Below are 20,359 nucleotides of genomic sequence, written 5' to 3' on the forward strand. Positions count from 1 at the left end.
ATTGAAAAAGCATATTCATATGCAATATTTTATACTTACCTGACTAAACAAAAAAAGAACAACATTTTTATTTTTTAGAACTAATCTTTTAAAAAAAGAAAATAAATCACTTCATGCTCACCGTTCCCAAGGTGCCGCTCATGACAAGGAAGTTATTATAAATACTTTCGGTTATTGCCAAGAGTCTCCTGTCTTCATAATTAAACCGACTGCCAAAAACTATGGAGCAAATCACGTTTGAGACTGATCGAGCAAAGTATTTTGTGGGATTAACTGGAGTCCCTAGGAAACAAGTCATACACATCAGTGTTATTTACTGTCTTGACAAATCCATTAGTGTATGTAGGCCACACTCCCACCCCATAATAGACATGTGCACTGCCAAAAAATGTGTTAGTTTTCATTTCATTTGTTTCTCGGGTCATTCGTTATGATCGCAATTAGTAAATTCGTAAATTTGTACATTCGTAAATTCGTACATTCGCAAATTCGTAAATCCGTACATTCGTAAATTAGAAAATTCGTATATTCGTAAATTAGAAAATTTGGAAATTTGGAAATTCGAAAAATCCAGGTTTTGCCGCGTTTGCGTCTAGGAACATTTATTTAAGATAGCATCATAGGACCCTCCCAAAGCCCAAAAAACAGTATTATTTAACTATTGCAGCCATTCTGTGAGACCAGAGTGAGCAGTAGCAGCTGAGAGAGTAGCAGTGTACTTGTATCTACCTCAATTTCGGTGCTTTTATTATGCATCCCATAATGAGCATATATGAGGAAAAAATGCTAATTTTTTAAATATATTTAATTTTTTTTACAATTGATTAGTATATTTTTTGTTTATTTTTTATTATAAGCTGTATATGTAATTTCATTTTTTTTATTTATTTATTTTGTCTTTTTTATGCAAAATTTGATTGAATTTTTTTATATATATTTAAATTGCAATTGATTAGAATTTTTTGTTTAATTTTTTTTAAAAGCTGTATGTGTAATTTCATTTTTTTTTTATAAATTTATTTTGTCTTTTTTATTCAAATTTTAATTGCAATTTTTAAAATATTTTTAATTAACTCTAACCCTAACCAGAAACCCTAACCCTAACTTGTTCTTCAAGGGGAAAACCCTAACAATAACCCCCTAACTCTAATGGGAAACCCCAACCCTGACCAGAAATCCTAACCCCAACCCTAACCGGAAACCCTAACTTGTTCTTCAATGGGAAAACCCTAACTATAACCCCTAACCCTAATGGGAAACCCTAATCCTAACTTGTTCTTCAAGGGGAAAACCCTAACCATAACCCCTAACCCTAATGGGAAACCCTAACCCCTAAACAGAAACCCTAACCCTAATGGGAAACCATAACACTTACCATAATCCTAAACTTATACTTTGGCTAACAGCAATGCTAGTGGTGTATTGGATTGGATCATGCTCATTAGTGGTATATAAATGGTCTATGAAGCATAGCAAGCAATTACAAGTTTTTAAAAAAAATGTTTGTGTTTTTTCATCATTTGCTATCATTTTTAAGTTTTGCAATGTTAAAAAATAGGGCACCTGTAAAAACGCTTATAAGTGAAATTGTGGCGTTTTGCCACGTTTTGCGTCTGAAACGTCGGAAACTTCGGCTTCTGAATTCATTTTTTTGCCTTCAAAGAAAAGCCTATAAATGCAACTGCCTAAAAATGACATTAAATGAACCTGTGTACATGTACACATAAGATAACATTGGATGGATTCAGGGGTAGCTGAAAAAAGCAGCCAACTGCCTCTGAACATCAGTTTACCAGCCGCAGTGTACATGAGACCTTACTGTTTGTTGCAGCTAACCAGACCACAACCCAGCAATCTATTGCCTGTGCTCCACCTCTGAAGCCTATACACCTTAACACTGTCCAAACCTCCAACCACCCTCATGGCTTATACCTCCACTTTCTGTGAACCATAGCCCACCCACATCCTCTCCACCTCACTCTGGTGTCCGTTTATGAAGCAGTGATCAGCGGTGATTCCCAGGATCACCGCTGATCACAGTCCATAAACAGTTTATGAAACAGAGATAATCGGGGGGAGAAGTGTTTGAACATGTTCTCCCGCCGATGATCTCCGCACATGGAGAATTATCATTGAATGACATAGAAACGGCCAGTTTATGAAGCTGTGATCTCATCGCTTCACTGGTGATCTGAGTCAGAATTCACCCTCCCAGATTCACCAGCTCAGAGGTAGAGAATCGGGGAGTGAAGAGAGAATCTTGGAGGATCTGAGGGGGAAGGAGGAAGATTTTTAACTTCCTTATGCCTCGTTCAGACCCCCCCAACACTATATGACCATGTCCCCCTGTCATATTTATGTGTATATATATATATATAATGTGTGTATATATGCATGTATATATAATGTGTGTGTGTGTGTATACATATATATATATATATATATATATATATATATATATATATATAATGTAGGGGGACTCGTTATTTTATTGACATTAACCACGCCATCTGTCCGTGTATTGAGCGGTGATAATTTATCACTGCTTAATAAACTGACATCTCTGTATTTCTGTGAATTTCTGGTACTGTAATCTCATAAAGTCTCACGACATTCCAGTATCAGGGGGCGTTAGAAGCATATTTGAAGCGTTTGTAGATCACTTCACTCCTCCAAAGGTGAATCGATCTACTCCGCTTCATAAACAGGCACACAGAGGAGAAAGATCTGAAGAATGAAAGAATGAAGCAGTGAATATATTTCACTGCTTCATAAAAGGACACCTGTATGTTGTCCCCATCTACCCTGTGAAGAACTGGGACAGGCTAATTCTAAAAGGGTATGTGGCTGAAAAACAGAGATGTACATGGAATTATGATCATATTTGGAAAATACATTAACAGATTAATTGAAGCCTTTGGCTTTGGCTGTCCTCTTCCTTTGTAGTATATTTGATACAAAACATATAAAATAAAATCAGATTTTTAGAAGAGCTGTACCCTTTGTCATTTTAAACTCTTCCACGAGGAATTGAGCCTCCTCTTGTATTCGCTCTTCCACACTCCTCTTCCCCATTCCAAAGTTCTTCAGTGTGAGTAGAGCAAAGCGCCGAAGTGACTTCCATCTCTCCCCATTGGTAAAGCAAAGGTCTGTTAGAGTAAAAAAAAAAAAAAAAACGGGTGTATAATCACTAATGTTCATGGGGGCCAGTTCTTGTTAAAAGTCAGAAAAACACGCTCTTGTTAAATCTGTCTATTAAATTTTAATCCAATCACAGGTCCTGTAGTTATCCCACCTTGTGTGCCTTGAAAAGACTTTGCATTGGGGGAAAAACAGCCTCCCCAAACCCTGTTACCAAATGCCAGCCCACTCTTGCAGTCAAAGCTTAGACACTTCTGGTAGAGCTTGGTGCTAAGCCCAACACTAATACACTCTTCTTGGCTCATCACTTTAATGGGAAGCCTCTGTCATCAAAAGGAGACTACAGAATTTAGGAATGTGTGGGCATGCCACCAGAAAGTGCTAAAGGTTTGTCCGTCACAACAGCAGATTATTTGACCATAACAGTAGGGTTTGGGAGGCTTTTCTGGGTGTGTGCAAGCACCTCTAGATGTCCACAGCAGTTTTGTTTTGGTGATGTATTACAAGGGAGCTGACGTGCCAAGGACACATACATGCATAAAGAAAGTATTTTTAGCTACACAGTGTGCACTATATACTTTTTATTGTTTTTTTATGGTACCACAGTTGGAAATTAAGAGTGACAACGTGCGGTTGTTTAAAGTGGTTGAACATCGTGTCCTATTCATCTGTCTATTCACGCTTCCATCTGTGACCACTTTAAGTGGTGAATGCCTGTTTGACCCATCTGTTAACTCAGGGGTCCAGTGATTGAGGTGAGCGGTTTGGCTAGCTGGTGGAGGAATCACGGATTAAGATACACCATATGAATGTCTGTGAGCACCCTTATCACCGCCAAGGAGATCTTATCTGTCAACTTTCATATTCATTTTTCCTTTACCGAAGGGGACTTTCAATATTTTATGCTATGAGCAACTAGTTTGATTGTTTTTTAATGTATCACTAGTGCTGCACTGTTATTTACTTATCAAGGACACATACGTGTTTGTTAACATAGTGCTGATGTGATACTAGATTTAAAGACATTTACAAACTATATATTGTGCTGAGAAAGCTACATGTTGCCTAAGCAAATTTGAGGGGCCATGCAGGGGTGGCTACAAAATAACTTAAAGAGGAGTTCCACCCAAAAATGGAACTTCTGCTTTAAGTGCTGGTGACCCCCTGACATTTTTTTTTGGGGGGGGGAAGGGTACCCAGTTTTTACAGGCACCCAGCTCCCAGTTCCTCCCCTGGCGCTGCGGCGCCCGAAGGAAGTTCACCTCTCCCTCCTCCCCCCCATCTTCTGGGACACGTCACAGGTCCCAGAAGATTGCCTGGCCATTCGCAGCGCAGCTCGCATATGCGCCGTGCGGGCCCGGCTGTGAATCCACAGCTGGGCGCCCACAGTTAGCATGCAGGCACCACGGAGAGGAGGGGGAGAGGATCAGGGCTTCGTCCGCCCGCATCACTGGACCGCGGGACAGGCGAGTGTCTGAATAATAAAAGTCAGCAGCTATACTTTTTGTAGCTGCCTACTTTTAAATGGGTGGAACTCCACTTTAAACAGGTGCCTATGGCTTGGTGGGGCTAGGTTTCATCCAGAGATCAAAGAAACTCAAAGACTTTGCTAAATCTGGTAGAAATAATGTAGTGGGCTATAGAGCCAACCAACCACTTCTACATGGTGAAGCCTGATCAGATCTCCCCTACTGTCCCCAGCAGCACTCATCCAGTTCCCCTCCAAGAGCACCGTGGGCCTTTTAAAGTGGTTGTAAACCCTTACATATACCCAGTGAAGTGACTGGCCTCATATGATACACAGAGATGAAACAAATCATCTTATATAAGTTGTACCTGTCTATCTACAGTTGTGTCTCCCCTACATCCATTCAAAGTGTAGAATTTACACAGGATCTCTCAGCTCTAAAAAAGTAGAGGGCAGAGAGCTGAAATTACATCAGTGAGGGGAGTTCTGAAAGCTAATTGGAGGGAAGGTACGCGCCCTCCTCCACACAGCAAACAGGAACAGAGCTGAGGCTGTCAATCAGCTGGAAATCCCTCCCCGTCACCATTTTTCTCTTGGTGTCAGAAAAACTTGCCAGAAGTGACTCACGCTTATAGCAAAGGAACAAAGCAGTAGAGAAAAATAACACTTAGTGCTCTGGATTGAGACAAGTACACACTATAGAAGGATATGCTTTGATCATATTTCATGCCTGAGGTTTACAACTACTTTAAGGATGGAGAATGGGAGCATAGCAGTAAACTGCCTGTCTTAGAAAAGTCCCTTCTGTGTGTCCTGAATGCGGCACCCCAGTGAACAGAATTCTGTGCTTTACAAAAAAATATTGACAGAACTCTAAATCTCGCAGGGCATGTAATTGCATAAAAAATCTACTTTATTAATATTAAGGTGTTAATAAACCCACAACAGTAAAATCAGTCTGTATATGCAGTAAAGCATGCTTGTTATACTTACTGTGAAACCTAAGGGGTTAATCCTCTGCATTGTGTAAAAAGGCTGTTTGATCTTGTATGCACAGATCCTCCTCTTCTTGCATTGTCCCCATAACATATCCGGATGAGACAGAGTTACTGGAGTCAGGCTGCACCTGCTCAGATTGGTGTGTATTGCTAGAAACATTTTTCTTTTCTTGGGAGAGCATGTGATCAGCACAGGGCCAATCAGCACTGTCCAGACAGAGGGTCAGGGGTCCTGCATCCTGATAGAACAGCCAGTGCAGTATGAAAACATCTGCTACAAGCTTTAACCAGACACTAATAGAAGTCACAAGACTGCTATACACTGCTGATGAGAAATGGTTTTTAGCAGTTTATATTGACTAAAATTATTGCATTGCCATGTTCTGTGTACTGTGGGAGTTCAGATATTGTGAATGCCGGGTCCTGGGTTTAGTAACACTAATAAAAAAACTAAACAGTTTTGACCACTCATTTTATAGGTTTTTATTGTAGGTAATTATTAAAGCTAAACTTGGAGCAGAGCGGAAGCTCAACCGGCCTCCTCCCTGCCCACAACCTCCTAAGACAGGTCGCAGGTCCCAGGAGTCTATGGGACTATTGAGAAAGTGCAGCGCGTCTCATGCATGTGCAGTGGGGAGATGGCTGTGAAACACAGGCAAGCTAGAGGCGCTGGGGACCCAAAGAACAGCAAAGAACTGGCCTGGGTCAGGACAGCGCTGGATTCCTGGGCTGGTAATTGTCTTTTTACTAAAAGTCAGCAGCTACAGTATTTGTAAAGAAAAAAATAACAAAAATCCTTTTTAAATATCAGAAACAAACAATTTACACATAATAAAAATGTTCGCAAGGGTATTATTTACGACTTTTGCCTGAAAGCTGATGCATTCTCATCACTATTTTTTTTTAATAGACCCTTAAGTATCGCCACAGATGCTAGAAGTAATGCTTTTGGAGCCATTTTTTTAAGCTAAATGAATGAGCTATAAAGAATATAAATGTGCAACCTATTTGTGATTTTGGGTATTGTAGTGTTATGCTATTCTGTAAGATGCTTAAAGAGGAACTGCAGTCTGCTCACATAATTTGTAATAAAAACATCTTTGCCAATCTGAAGCTTCCCTCCAACCACTTTGCATATTATTATTTTTTTTTTTTTTTTTTACAAAATTGATTTTTATTGAAAGAAAAGTAAAACAATATAATAGTATAACAGTATCATTCATCATACAGTTGTACAAGAGGTGGGGAATAGACATAAATTCTTACAATTGAGACAAATGTAACAATGAATCGGCTATAACAGAGAATCTCTGGTTGATGCTTTATAATATATGTATGTTGGGGGGGTTTGGGCTAATCCATTATTACACTGAAGTGACTGTCGAGGGGTTGGTGTTGATTATGGTGACATAAAATATTTCTTCTAATTTTTCCCCTTATTTCTCTCCCACCCCTCCTTCCAAGTTGCTGTTATAATTTTTGGGGGAGGATCCCCACTCATTGGGTGAAGGTGTAGGGGTTTGTATGACAATTCAATCCACAAATAAAGTAGGGGTATTGGTCGGGAGCTCTGCTAGGAGATCCATACCGTACAAGGGGTTAAGGGTTGTATGTGGACATTGAGAAATAAATGAAAAAAGGAGAAGAAATAAAGGAGAGAAGGAAAGAAAAGGGGGGGAGGGGGGTGATCTAAGGGAAGTGAGGGGGGGGGAGAGGGAACTAGAAGGGGGGGAGGGGAGAGATCGAGGGAGATAGAGGGGTGTATGTCTCCTCGGTCTCCGCCATTTGTGGTGTAAATTCGGTTTGGTGTTGTTTTATGGTGAAGTAGGTCAGGTTTGTCCGATCTCTACTCTCGGAGAGTAGTACTGAGCTGATTTCGACGTGCGACCCCCCATACTCGTCCCTTGTTTAGGGGTGGGGGGTCTACGTCATCTGGGGAAGGAGAGGAGGTATATGAGTGGCGGGGCTGAGAGGATTGAATAGTGTAGATGACGGGTGGTGGGTGGTGGTCTCAGTTGGGCAGTTTCAGGTCGGGGGTTATTTCATCAGTGTTAGGTATCTGTCGGTTGACCGAAAGTGAGTCCAGCATGCCCACGTCTTGGAGAATCTAGCTGGAGAGTCTCGTGAGATGGAAATGAGTTCTTCCATTTCAGCTATTTTATTAATTTGTGTGAACCATTCTTGGATGGTCGGAGCATGAGACGTACCCCAGTGTCTAGGGATGCACATTTTCGCTGCATTCAGTAGGGGTAAGATCAGTGTCTTACGGTAGTATGGCGTAGACAAATCTGAGTGATGAAGCAAGCATTGGGTTGGGGAATGGTCTAAGTTATAGGTCGATATTGATTCCGTGAGTTCTCGGACTTGCGTCCAGAATGGTTGAATAGCTGGGCATGACCATAAAATATGTAACAGTGTGCCCGGTTCATCCCCACCTCTCCAGCATTTATTGGGGAGTGAAGGGTTAATTTTATTCAAGATGGCTGGGGTTCTGTACCATCGTGTCAGGGTCTTATAATTATTTTCCTGAATGGACACGTTTAGGGAGCCTTTATGGGCAATCGTGAATATGTGTTCCCATTGGTCTTCTTCTAGTTCTGCTTGTAATTCTCTTTCCCATGATTTGCAAGCTTTCCCTTCTTTGGGGGGGGTTCCAGTAAATAGTATAGCATATATACTGGAGATTAAATGTTGTTGGGGGTTGGATTGAGAGCATAAATGCTCAAATGGAGTAAATGGTCGTGATATAGAAGAGTCGTGATTGACTTCCCTATAGAAAATGTCTAATTTGAAAGTAGGTCCAAAATGTTAAAGGGTCGCTGGTGATGGCGGGTGTTAGTGTGAGGCGATCTAGAAAAGAGCCGTCGCGGAAAAACTGATGTGCTTGTATGTTGGGTAGTTGCCACTGTTGTGCTAGAAATTGTGCGGACATGCCCGGAGGGAAGGCAGGGTTCTGTCTTATAGGAGTTAAAGGACCCGGGGAGGAAGATATGTGTAATTGTCGGCAGGCATCCTTGAAACATCCCAGGGTCGGACTAATAAGAGGGTGATCTTTGAGAATGGAGGGAATATGCGTCGACGTCAGCCAGGGTGCGGATTTCAGCGGGAATGGGGACAGTGACCCCTCCAGTCTGACCCAATCTTTGTGTTGGGTATGTAATGACCAGTCCACTATACGGGTAAGGTGACAGGCCCAGTAATATTTTTTCAGATCTGGAAGACCAATGCCCCCCTTCGTCTTAGGTTGTGTTAAGAGATCGTAAGCGATTCTCGGATGTTTTTGTTTCCACAAAAATTCTGAACAAAGCCTTCTATAGGATAAGAAAAATGACGGGGGGAGTTTAATGGGGACAGCTTGTAGAATATATAGAATGCGGAGAAGAATGTTCATTTTAATAATGGCTGCACGTCCGAACCAGGAAAACTGGGGTTTGTTCCAATTTTTGAGATCAGCAGAGATCGTTTTGAGGATGGGAAGGTAGTTTTGTGCAAAGAGATCTGATAGGTTCGTTGTAAGGTGAATGCCAAGGTATTTAATTGCGTTGCGTCGCCACTGGAAGGGAAAGTTAGTTTCACACTGTGTAACCGTTTCTTTTGGGATGGTGACATTGAGGGTGTGTGATTTGGTGAAGTTTATTTTGAAATTAGAGATGCGCTGGAAGAGGTGGAAGTCTTTTAGTAAGTTCGGAATAGAGGTGTGGGGCTCGCTAAGGGAAAGCAGGATGTCGTCAGCAAAAGCTGCCAACTTATAAGTGTGGCCTAATATGGGTATTCCTTTAATATTTTCATTTCTCCTGAGGCAGTTCAGGAGCGGTTCAAGGGTCAATACAAAGAGGATAGGGGAAAGTGGGCAACCTTGCCTCGTTCCGTTGGTTATGGAGAAGGCGTTTGACAGATGTCCGTTAATCCGAACTCTGGCCATGGGTGTCGTGTATAAAGACATGATTGAGTTAAACATGCGATTTTGGAGGCCTAGGTGTCGCAACACTGCCCCCATGTAGTCCCATGCCAGTCTGTCAAACGCCTTCTCCGCATCCAATGATAGGAAGAAACCTTTATGTTTATTAGTTGTCATCCAATGATGGAGATTTATGGCTTTAATGGTGTTATCCCTTGCCTCTCGGCCTGGGATAAAACCAACTTGGTCTCCATCTATCAGTGATGGTAACAGAGGAAGCAAGCGATTGGCTAGGATTTTTGCAAAGAGTTTTATGTCAACATTTAGTAGGGAAATCGGCCTATAGTTGTTTACTAGGGTTGCGTCTTTTCCTTCCTTTGGTATAACTGTAATGTGGGCTTCAAGGAGTCTGTGGAAGGGAAGTGTGGAGGAGGACAGGGAGTTGAAGGCTTTGAGAAAGGGGCCAGTAAGTGTCTCTATGAAGGTTTTAAAATATACGGCTGTGAAGCCGTCTGGGCCAGGACTCTTTCCGGCTTTTAGTTGTTTGATTGCATTTTTAAGTTCTGCTTCCGAAATGGGGAGTTCTAATTGGCGTGCATCTTCTCTGTCAATCGGTTTCGGGCAATGTTCTTTTAGAAAACTTTTAATAAGGGATCGCCTATCCATGTTATTAGGTGAGCTGTCAGTTGGTGTGCCGAGATTGTATAGCGTAGAATAGTACGCTTGGAATTGGGAGGCTATGTCAGGGGTTGTGACTTTCGATCTACCTTGGGAGTCGTTGATCGTATGGATATTGGAACGGGCTTTGTTCTTCTGAATGGCTCGGGCCAGATATTTTCCGCTCTTATTTCCAAATTCATAAAACAATTTCTGTTGTAGGATGAATTTACGTTTTGTTTTTTGTGATAACTCTGTGAGTAGATGTTCTCTGGTTTGTATAAGTTCTTGATATGTCTGTTGGGCCTGAGTCTGTTTGTGAGCTAGCTCTAGGGTTTTGATCTTCTGGATCAGGTTTGAAATACTGGCTTGGTGGGCTTTTTTCCGTGACGTTTTAAGGGCAATAAGTTTACCCCTTAAGACGCATTTGTGGGCCTCCCATTGTGTTAGCGGAGATGTGTCTCCGTTGTCATTGTCGATAAAGAAGTTGAGTATGGCTTGTCTAATGTCTGCGATATCACCTTCTGAAGTCAAGAGGGTAGAATCTAGGCGCCAGATTTTAGAAACATTCTGGTGCTCAGGGAAGGTCAGTGTCATTGTAATGGGGTGGTGGTCAGATAGGATCATTGGTTCAATTGTCGCATGGGAAAGAAATGGAAGGTCTGGTTGGGAAAGGAAGAGATAATCAATTCTGGAATATCTGTCGTGAGGGGCGGAGAAGAAAGTATAGTCCTTGACATTTGGATGAAGAGTGCGCCAGGTGTCATGTAAAAGCAAGTCGTTCAATTGCAGTTTAATTTGGCGCAGAGTTCTGTATGGCAGCGATGTGGAGCCTGAAGAGGTGTCTAAAATTGGGTATAGGGCTACATTAAAGTCTCCCCCAAGCACGGTTAGACCAACGGAGAAGCCTGATAAAAGTTGAGAGATCCGTCTAAAGAAGCTAGATTGTGCAGAATTAGGGCTGTAAATATTAGCCAAGGTTACAGGCCGGCCCTGCATCTTGCCTTTTAAAAAGATGTATCTGCCATCCTTATCAATAAGTGAATCAGTGAGTTCCCAGGATAGGTTTTTGGAGATCAGGATTGAAACTCCCTTAGTCTTTGCCAGAGGGTTGGTAGAATGGTAGGAATGAGGGAACCAGCGATTTGTAAGCTTAGGAACCTTATCTGCACGGAAATGGGTTTCCTGAAGGAAAACTATGTTGGATTTTAGTTTGTGCATCATAGACAGAACTTGGCTGCGTTTTTCTGGGATATTGAGTCCTTTTACATTTAGGGATGTCACTTTTAGCGTGTCATGTTTGGTGGTAGGTGGTATGTGCGACATATTTTAAAAGGATGTGGTCTTTTGTCAGCTTAGTCTATACACTTCTTCGAGTGTGCTAGGGGTGATTCGTGGGGTTGTTGTTGGATCGGGGGGAGTAGTGGTAGTGAAGTGGAGGTGGCGGAGACCGAGGGGGCAGTGAAGAGGGGGGTAAGGGCGATAGAGGTGGGCTTGAAAAAACTGAATGTGATTAAGGGGTAAGGAGGGAGAATCTGAAGTGGAAAAGGGGTCTTTAAAGGGTAGGGGAAGGGGAGGGGAAAGGGAGAAGAGGAAGAGAAAGGGTGAGAAGGGAGAAAAGGAAAGAAGAGGAAAAAGAAAAGAAAGAAAAAAGAACTTGATAGATATGTAGGGTCTAGGTGTACCGGAGGTAAAGAAGGGTTCAGGGACCCTTCTTTTGGGGTAGTACGTTGTCCGGTATAGGTCAACGGGGAAGATAGGTTCCCGTTGTGTGGGGAGGTGAAAGGAGCTAACGGGTTGGAAATATAGTGTAATCCTCTGGTCCTCAGAGGGGTGTGGAAGGTCTAGATAAAAGAGTGAGCCTATAAGTTATAGTATTAGTCTTGGGGATTGTGGACTAAATGAGGGAGATCTTAAGTTTAAAGTAATGTCATCGCCCGAGACAGAATATCAAGTGAGGTCTCGTGAGGCAGGAGAATGAGTCCGCCTGATTAAGGGGAGTCGGCCTTAGCTATTGTGGGGATGTGGAGTGGACGTCTAGTTGTGAGTCATTCAGATGTTTAGAGAGATAGGTAAGGAGTCAACTGTACAATCAACCTTATAACAATAACCAAACTCTATATATTTAGTATGTATCTCTTGCGATAATTTTGCTCGCCTCTCTCTCAGAGTAGGCCTCCAGCCTGTGTGTCCGAGCCCCACACGGTATAAGAACAGGTAGCCCGCAAGTTCACCATAAAGGTAGGCCGGCCCGACCTACCCGTGTGTTTATTTGTCTGGATGCCATAACATAGAAACCGTTAACCAGGCGGGATATGGGGGTCTTTCACACATGCCGGAGGTCCATCCGGGTTCTTTAGCTTGGTTACCAAAAACAAACATTGTATGTTGAGTTAAACTATCACTAAAGAAAACAAGAATACAAAGAAATAAAATGACATATCATTACATGTTAAGTGCCTAGGTCTCAGGCCTGCCCCAAACGGGGTTGGCCATTTAGTTGGTGAGGTGTCTATCAAGGTTCCACATATACTTTAGGTCATTGTATAACGGGTATTCAAGTAATAACAGGAATAATAATGGTACCAATACCTTCTGGCTAGATTGTTAGCTTCCTATGGGTTGTAACTCAACTGAGGATAACATGATAACTTTCTATGGCAATATACATATCTGGTGAGCGATTCCACACATATTAATGCTTTTACTGGGGTCATTGGGGTGTGCAGATTGTGTCTTGTTTGCCATCTTAGTGGATGTTAGGGTTTAGATACCCGTTAACTAGTAGGGTAGTCGCTTAATCAGGTGAAAGGGGGGTCTGAGTATTTGGAAATCAGCTCTTAATATTAGGGGGATATCCATAGGGGTTGGATATGTGGAAATTGGGTGAAGTTAGTGGTGTGACTGAAGTTCTGTGTGGAATCGCCCCTCCATATAGAAACTAACATCATTAACAAACACGTGTGAGTCCCGGTCTGTTTTCAAAAGGGTGTCGGTTAGAATAAGGGGATTCTGACCCTGGGATGTGACTTGTGTCTGACACAGCGGGGAGTGATACTTGCTTAGGGAGGTTCAAAAAGGCCTACTTGAGGGTTAAGTAAGGGGGGTGATAGGATGGGGAGGTGGAGGTGAAATACAGAAAGGGATTATTATTATTTGGGGGGGCTATATTGCGATCCCAGACATTAGTTATCTTCGTGCATGTTAATGTTATACTTGCGTGACCAATGTTCCATTGCTTGAAGTCTGAGTTGAATTTGTTGTGAGATCAGACGGGCACGAGGGGGAGAGGTAACGGGGTGGGGGATGTTTTCATAGGTTAGGCCAGTCTGTGGAACTGAGAGATAAGCGTCCATCATGGACTAGGTGAGGGGGAGGCGAGGAATTGTGTTGGTCCTTTGGGACAAATCATCTTGCTTCTGGCTTGAAGAAGATCCATTTGCAGGCATTCGGATGGTCATATTTTGGATTGACGTCTGTCTTGCGTAGGCCTTTATAGTGTAGGGGGTGAAAGGATTTCAAGTGAGCGATAGGAGATAGTGGTGGGTTGCCCCGTTATTCGGCACCCCCGTGACGGGGTCGTCTGTGAGCAGGAGAAGCTGTGGGGCTGTTGTCTGTAGGATTCCTGGGTCCTGTGGACGAGTTGGTCCTGGGAGAGTTGGATCTGCGCCTTCGTACGTGGAACTCATCGCGGACTGGGATGGCATCCATGGAGCTGGACCTTCTGAGTTGGGGAGGTCTGAGAGAGCGGTACCAGTCAGGCAGTTCAATGCAAGGGATGTTCAGAATTTCACAGAATGTAGTGAGGTCTTCGGGCACTCTAAGGTTCGCTGTTCGTCCTTGTGTTGATGCTGAGAGGCAAAAAGGGAATTTCCAGCGGTATTGAATTCCGTTTGTGCGTAGTAGATCAAGGAGAGGGCGTAAGTCTCTTCTATTTTGTAGAGTGATAGGCGATAAATCTTGAAAGATTTTTATTTCTGAGCCTTGGCATGAGAGATTGCGACGATCTCTGGCCCTGCGAAGGATCTCCTCTTTCAGCTTAAAGTTAACCAGGCAGCATACCACATCTCTGGGAGGGTCGGTGTCTCTACCCCGGGGTCTGAGGGCCCTGTGTAAACGTTCACATTCAATGGGGGTCTCAGGGGGTCTGCCTAAGAGATCGTTGAATACCGCTATGGTTGCCTGGGTAAGTTGGGTATGATCGATCGATTCTGGCATGCCTCTTACCCGTAGGTTGTGTCGTCTGCCACGATTGTCCAGGTCTTCCATGTATCTGTATAGATCTCTGAGCTGGACGGAGTGTGCTTGTGATGAAGTCTGGAGCCTGTGGATGGCATTTTCACTGTGTGCTGTTGTTTCTTCAATGTTGTCCATGCGGACCGTCATGGATTGAATGTCTCTCCTCAGGTCAGAGATGACCGTTGCGAAGGTGGCTTTAATATCTTCTGCTACTGTTCTTAGGTCCCCTATGTTCAGGGGGTGCTCTGTCATCGTATGCTGTGAAGGCGTTTGCATCCGGTGTCTGCCAGAGGGGCTGAGGCTGGAGGAGCGCGCTGTGGCCGAGTAGGCCTGAGATGAAGCCGGGGCCTCGCGTGGCTGCGTCCGGAAGATTTCCGGGATGCTGCGACCCGCTTGTGAGTCGGGTCTCCGCGGAGATCGGGAACGGGGTGGGGATGAGTTCCCCTTAGATTTCCCCATGTTGTGGCTCTCGGATGGCTCTATTAAGCTGCTGTTAGACCCTCTGAGGACCGGAGCGCAGGAATCAGGCGTCCATTAGAGTCCGGCGCTAAACCACGCCCCCTGCATATTATTTTATATATACTGTGATTCTGTACTTGCCAAATATGCTGCAGAAATCTCCCTTCACTGAGTCTGGCTGCATCGATTTTAACTGTGGGCAGCTGAAGCTGCTGCCTGTTAACTTCCTGAATTTACACAGACACACACCTCCAACTCTGCAGCTCTCATTGGCCCTCTTATGACTCATCCCCCCTTCCTTCCTGGAAAATTCTCACGAGAGTAAAATCGAGAGCTGTGCATGACGTCATAAGCCTAGGCTTTTTACCAGACAAGAAACAGGAAGTGGGCTGTATAAGGTATTTACCGGCAGAAAAAAATGTTTTACTATCCAACGTTAAAACATGGGCATAAAATGTAATAGATGGAAAGATGAAAAAATGACTGAAGGTACGCTTTAATGTATTTGGTATTTATTACTCTGACACAATCTCGTCTTTTATGCTAAGTGGCAAATGGTAAATTTAGAGCATATGTTGTGTTTTTTGTACTAAAAAATCTAAATGACTCCAAAACAGTTTTACAACAAGCTGGCAGTATAGAAAGACTGATTGCTTAAACTGTAACTAATGTACAAAACCTTTGTATGTTTTCTGTTAATATATTTCTAATTCTAGAAAATAAAATGTTTGTTGATTTTGGATAGAATGGGGAAGTTAGAACATCTGTTAGTTTTTTTTTCTTTTTTTTAAAGCTGAACCCCAAGTATGATCTTTATTGCATACTTACATTGGTCCAGCTTGGCACAATATAACTTACCCCATCCAGGTTGCGGGCAGCTTCGGCGGCTTCCTCATGTGTCTCCTCCTCGGCGGCTTCCCCCCTGCTTCTGCTCCCGGCCAGCCAATAGTATCGCTTCTCCTCTCGGCCAATCAGGTCTTAAGACCCGCTTCCTGGTTGGCTGGGAGGAGAAGCAAGAAGACAATAGCGAATATTGCTATTGTCACACAAGTGGGTGGGCTCAGGGTGCAGTGCTCTGCGCCCCGAGCCCACCCTTTATGAAGCCAATTAGAGCCTCAGGCTCTAATCATGTGCTTAAAAAAAAAAAATTGAAATTCAGGTGTCCGGCAACCTGCATGTAGATTAGGGACCAGGCGCATGGATTAAGGGGACGGCACCCCTGTGCCCCTAATGGAGTGGCCCCCACTGGTTTTAAAGAGTCATTAAGCCATCATTAAAAACTATCAGTAGATGTTATATTACATGCTGTTCATATTCACTCAGTCACTAAGGGATTTGTTTTCTGTATTCTGCAAAAAACTGGTCGATCCTGCTGTTTTCTATCCCTCCCTCCTTTCTATGTCCCCACTACAGTTGGAAATTGTGCAGAGCAGTGTTGGCAGCTCTGCACATGTTCAGTTTTCAGTGAGTTTCTATGCTTTTCCTCCATATCAAAAATAAAATACTAAAAATGTGAAAAAATCTGCGCTAGGTTATAAAATTATAAGTGTAAAGCAGCCACTATAAAATATTATACAAATTTGTACAAAGTATGATTCAAAGGAGCAGCACTATACAAGAAGTTCATACTGTATATACATCAACAATTTACAAAAGTAAACAGAAATGACAAAGAAATTCATTAACAGCCACTTTTTGTTGTTGATGAATTTCCTAATTTTGTCATTTCTGTTTGCTTTTATAAATTGTTGATGTATATACAGTATGCACTTCTTGTATAGCGCTGCTCCTTTGATTTATAATTTCCTCCCTATCACATCTGAGCAGCCCATGTGACTATAGAGTCACACACGTGGGCGTATACACAGAGGTAAATGACAGCCCACTCCCTCCCTCCTCCTTGTAGGTTGCATGTAGAATGATGGAGGCTTCATCCCCCTCTTTTTCTAAGATACAGGAGGGGCGTAACACGGCCTGTGACAGCCAGAAGTCCACCCACACCATGTTATAGTCTAAAATTATAAAGATTTGATTTCAAATATATATTTGTATGACAATTTAAAAAACAGTTTATTGATATTCCAAAGGCTGTTTTTGTTTATTTTGAACATGTAACCAGCAGCAGAGGACTAGAAGCTCCTCCTACTTATGTTTCCCTAGAAACAAGCTGGGAAAGAGCTGGGTCATGTGACAACTGTATATCGATTATGAAAAGAGGTAGTTTGATTATTATTTTTTGTTTATAAATAATAATAATTTATTAAATAATTACTTGTACATTATCCTTGTACAGAAAGAGAAGGGATACTGCAAATTAAACAATGTGTGTTTTTATCAATTTAACAACATTTTTATTTCTTCCTTTGTAGTGATTGAGACAGGAAGTGAGAGAAATAACCCAAATAGTGACATAGATGCAAATAAATGCACCTTTTTAAGTACAGTGGTGACGTGTTAGAAGCTTTGGTAGGTTTTTATTGCTGTATGCAACCCCATTGGAAAGATTTCTCTTACTTCCTGAGGTCCTATCCTTTCTCTACTATACTCAAAACCAATATAAATGTTGGTTGTAGTTGGGATCCAACATGTCAGTGGCTAATTTAGGACAACTAAAGAATGCAACTTGGTCTCACCATGTTCACCTATGAAGTTCAAGAACACCGGGTAGTCTCCCCTTTCTCCAAATGCTTCACTTTTATCAATTAAGGCCTCCTTCACAGCATCATATCCACATAGGACAATTCCAGGTTTAGGCCCCAGGTACAGAGTGTAGACTGGTCCATACTTATCTTTCAGCTGCAGAAAAGTGAAATGAAATCTCATATACTTAGGTAAAAAAAAAGACAAAAAATGCATGCACACTGAGCGTAAAAAGATCATATCTCAAGAGGAGAGTTTAGAGGCAGAAAAAAAAAAAAACATCACAAGTGCGTTTTTGAGAGGCATTTTTGGACAGAAAAAACATTAAACGATCATAAACACTCCTAAAAGCTCCTAAAAGAGCATTCAGCATCTCAAGTGTACATTGATTATAACTAAATATTATTTACTTAAGGCAAATCTACTAAAGCAGAGGGGGAATGTTTTGAAAAAAAGCTTATAAAAGCAAATGCCAATAAACTCTCCTAAACTCTTATGCAATATGAGCCACTACAAGCAGTTCTGATGCCACTTTTTCTGCTAGATGTGCTGGCATTTTTTTCTACTCCTAGGGTGTATGGACCTTTAACCGGCAGTTGATCCAGAGAAAGACACAATGGGGTTGATTTACTAAAGGCAAGTAGACTGCTCACTTTTGCAAGTGCAGTTGCTCCAGAGCTTAGTAAATGGGGTAAAGCTTCACTTTACAAAGAATACCCAATCACACACAATATATATCAAAAAGTTGGCCAAACTCCAGCATAGGATGGTACTGCGGGAATTTTATTGATAGACCAGTGCCACGTCCTAAATAGCAGTATTTGAAACAAGAACAGGAACGAAAAATGGACTTTGTAGGCACCAATTATAAAAAATACATACATTTTTATTAGACAAATAGTACAAAAATAAACTTTAAAACATTGCAAAAAAAATGCAAACGACTAGCTAGGCCTCTCTAATATGAATTGTATACAGTGGATCCATGACCTATGCAGGGATGATATCCTACAATCATTTTTTTCAAATTATGCAAGAAAAAGCTCTACATGTTTCGCAATTTGAATGCTTCTTCAGGCGCTTATTAAATATTCTACAGGAGAGAGACAAATTTACAAGCAGTCAATAAAAATAAACAAAAAAGATTTATAATGTTCAAGATAGGAAGTCTCAGATTGTTTGCAGGGAGTGTCAAAAGGTAATCAAAACTGAGAACTCCCAAGGGTGAGCGTGCATGTGATGATGCAGGATATACGTGGGGGCGTGCCTGGTAGAAAGCATTTTGGCGACATAGGGCCAATTTCAGATGAACAGTGGGCACGGGCACTATCGGCAATACCTCAGGCCTCTTTATCTCCAACACAAAATTTAACACAATTATTCATCTTACACAGAGCACATTACACACCACAGAAATTATTCAAATGGAAACGCAGAGTACAGACCAATGTCCTAGATGTAAAGGGAGAGCAGCCAATCTAATACACTTGCTATGGAGATGCCCTAAACTCTATCGCTATTGGTCAGGGGTGGTATCTATGATCAATAAGGTATTTGAGAGTGGGATGCCTATGGAGCCTGGGGGATGCCTTCTAGGTATAGGTGATGAATCAAGAATTCCAGCGGAATACATTGTTTCAATAAATAGAAGTCTATTCCAGGCTCGTAAAGTCATAGCACTAAAATGGTTATCATCATATCCATCTACTGTAGCAGAATGGAAAATACAAGTAAGGGAAACTTTAATTAAGGAAAAATATATTTTCCTACATAGAGGCAGGGTAGAAAAATTCGAAAAAATATGGATAAGGTGGTTTGATACCTTGGAGGTAAGACGAGAGAGGAGAGGATCAATCTATGAGTAATGGGGGAGGGGGGAGTGGGAGCATGGGTGCCAGGGGTGCTTTTTTCCCTTTTCCCTCTTAATACGGGCTGGGGTCGTAGGTTTGTCCTTTTTTATTTTTGCTGTGTGTTTTTTGTTTTTTTTTTTCTTCCTGTTGTGTGTGTGTGTGTGTATATAAAATGAATAAAAAGATGATTTGATTAAAAAATAAAAATAAAATATAAAAGCTAAGAGCAACAATTAAAAAGTACTGTCCACCACCAGGTATAATGTAGGCAGTGATGATGTCCCCTAGGACGAAACGCGTCGGAACGATTTGCTGACACCACCAATACTGCCAGATCTCTATATTTCAAAGCGCTGTTTTTCTTCTGAAATGTGAGTGTTCTTACTTTTAATAAATGAGTTTTAAACCCTTTCTACAGTATCACGCTATGTACTCTCACATTTTTTCCATATATACTCTGGATGCCTGAGTGGATTTGTTCCCTTTGCCATACATAAACACTCGCAAGTACCTGGGTCACCTGGATTAACATTCACGTTACACAGATACCACCGTGGATCCCCACAGTTACAAGCTAGATTGGCTCAGTGGGTATACACCCATCTGAGTCCAATCTTTCCGGTAAGCCCCCAATTTAAGTGGTGGTGGATCTTCTATCAACACATTCACAAGTCTCTTCACTTTTTTGGTATTATATTATATATACCATATTCAAGGATTATTTTATTTTATTACAAGTGTACCACAAACACTTTGTATTACGGACTTCATGTGTTTTATTTAAAAGGTTCACTATACAATTTATACACTGGGTTATACCATTTATTGCAGGATATGAATATGGATATTGATTATGTTTATAGTTGTTAGCGCTGCACTTTTCTTTATAATGTAGGCAGTGAACCTACAATAGCATAAAGAAGTTAAAGGGTTAACTCCATGTAGAAAAACAGAGGGAGTATACAGGTAAGATCACTTACAGAGCATTCCGCCTACCTTGGAGGAAATA

At 41.9% G+C, this 20,359-nt stretch overlaps 1 protein-coding gene across 3 annotated transcripts in view; it reads right to left on the bottom strand.

Moving 5' to 3' along the window:
• Nucleotides 1-20,359, bottom strand: part of LOC141107663 (cytochrome P450 2F3-like) — a 101,960-nt gene that overhangs the window by 47,968 nt on the left and 33,633 nt on the right. For all 3 annotated transcript variants that reach the window (XM_073598555.1, XM_073598556.1, XM_073598557.1), the window contains exons 3-5: nucleotides 17,494-17,656; nucleotides 3,000-3,149; nucleotides 122-282 (exon numbers count right to left, since the gene is read on the bottom strand). In XM_073598555.1, coding sequence (XP_073454656.1) covers nucleotides 122-282; nucleotides 3,000-3,149; nucleotides 17,494-17,656 — 474 coding nt within the window. The remainder of the gene's footprint in view (nucleotides 1-121; nucleotides 283-2,999; nucleotides 3,150-17,493; nucleotides 17,657-20,359) is intronic.

The sequence above is a fragment of the Aquarana catesbeiana genome, linkage group LG09 (assembly GCF_042186555.1).
Source record: "Aquarana catesbeiana isolate 2022-GZ linkage group LG09, ASM4218655v1, whole genome shotgun sequence".
NCBI lineage: Eukaryota > Metazoa > Chordata > Amphibia > Anura > Ranidae > Aquarana > Aquarana catesbeiana.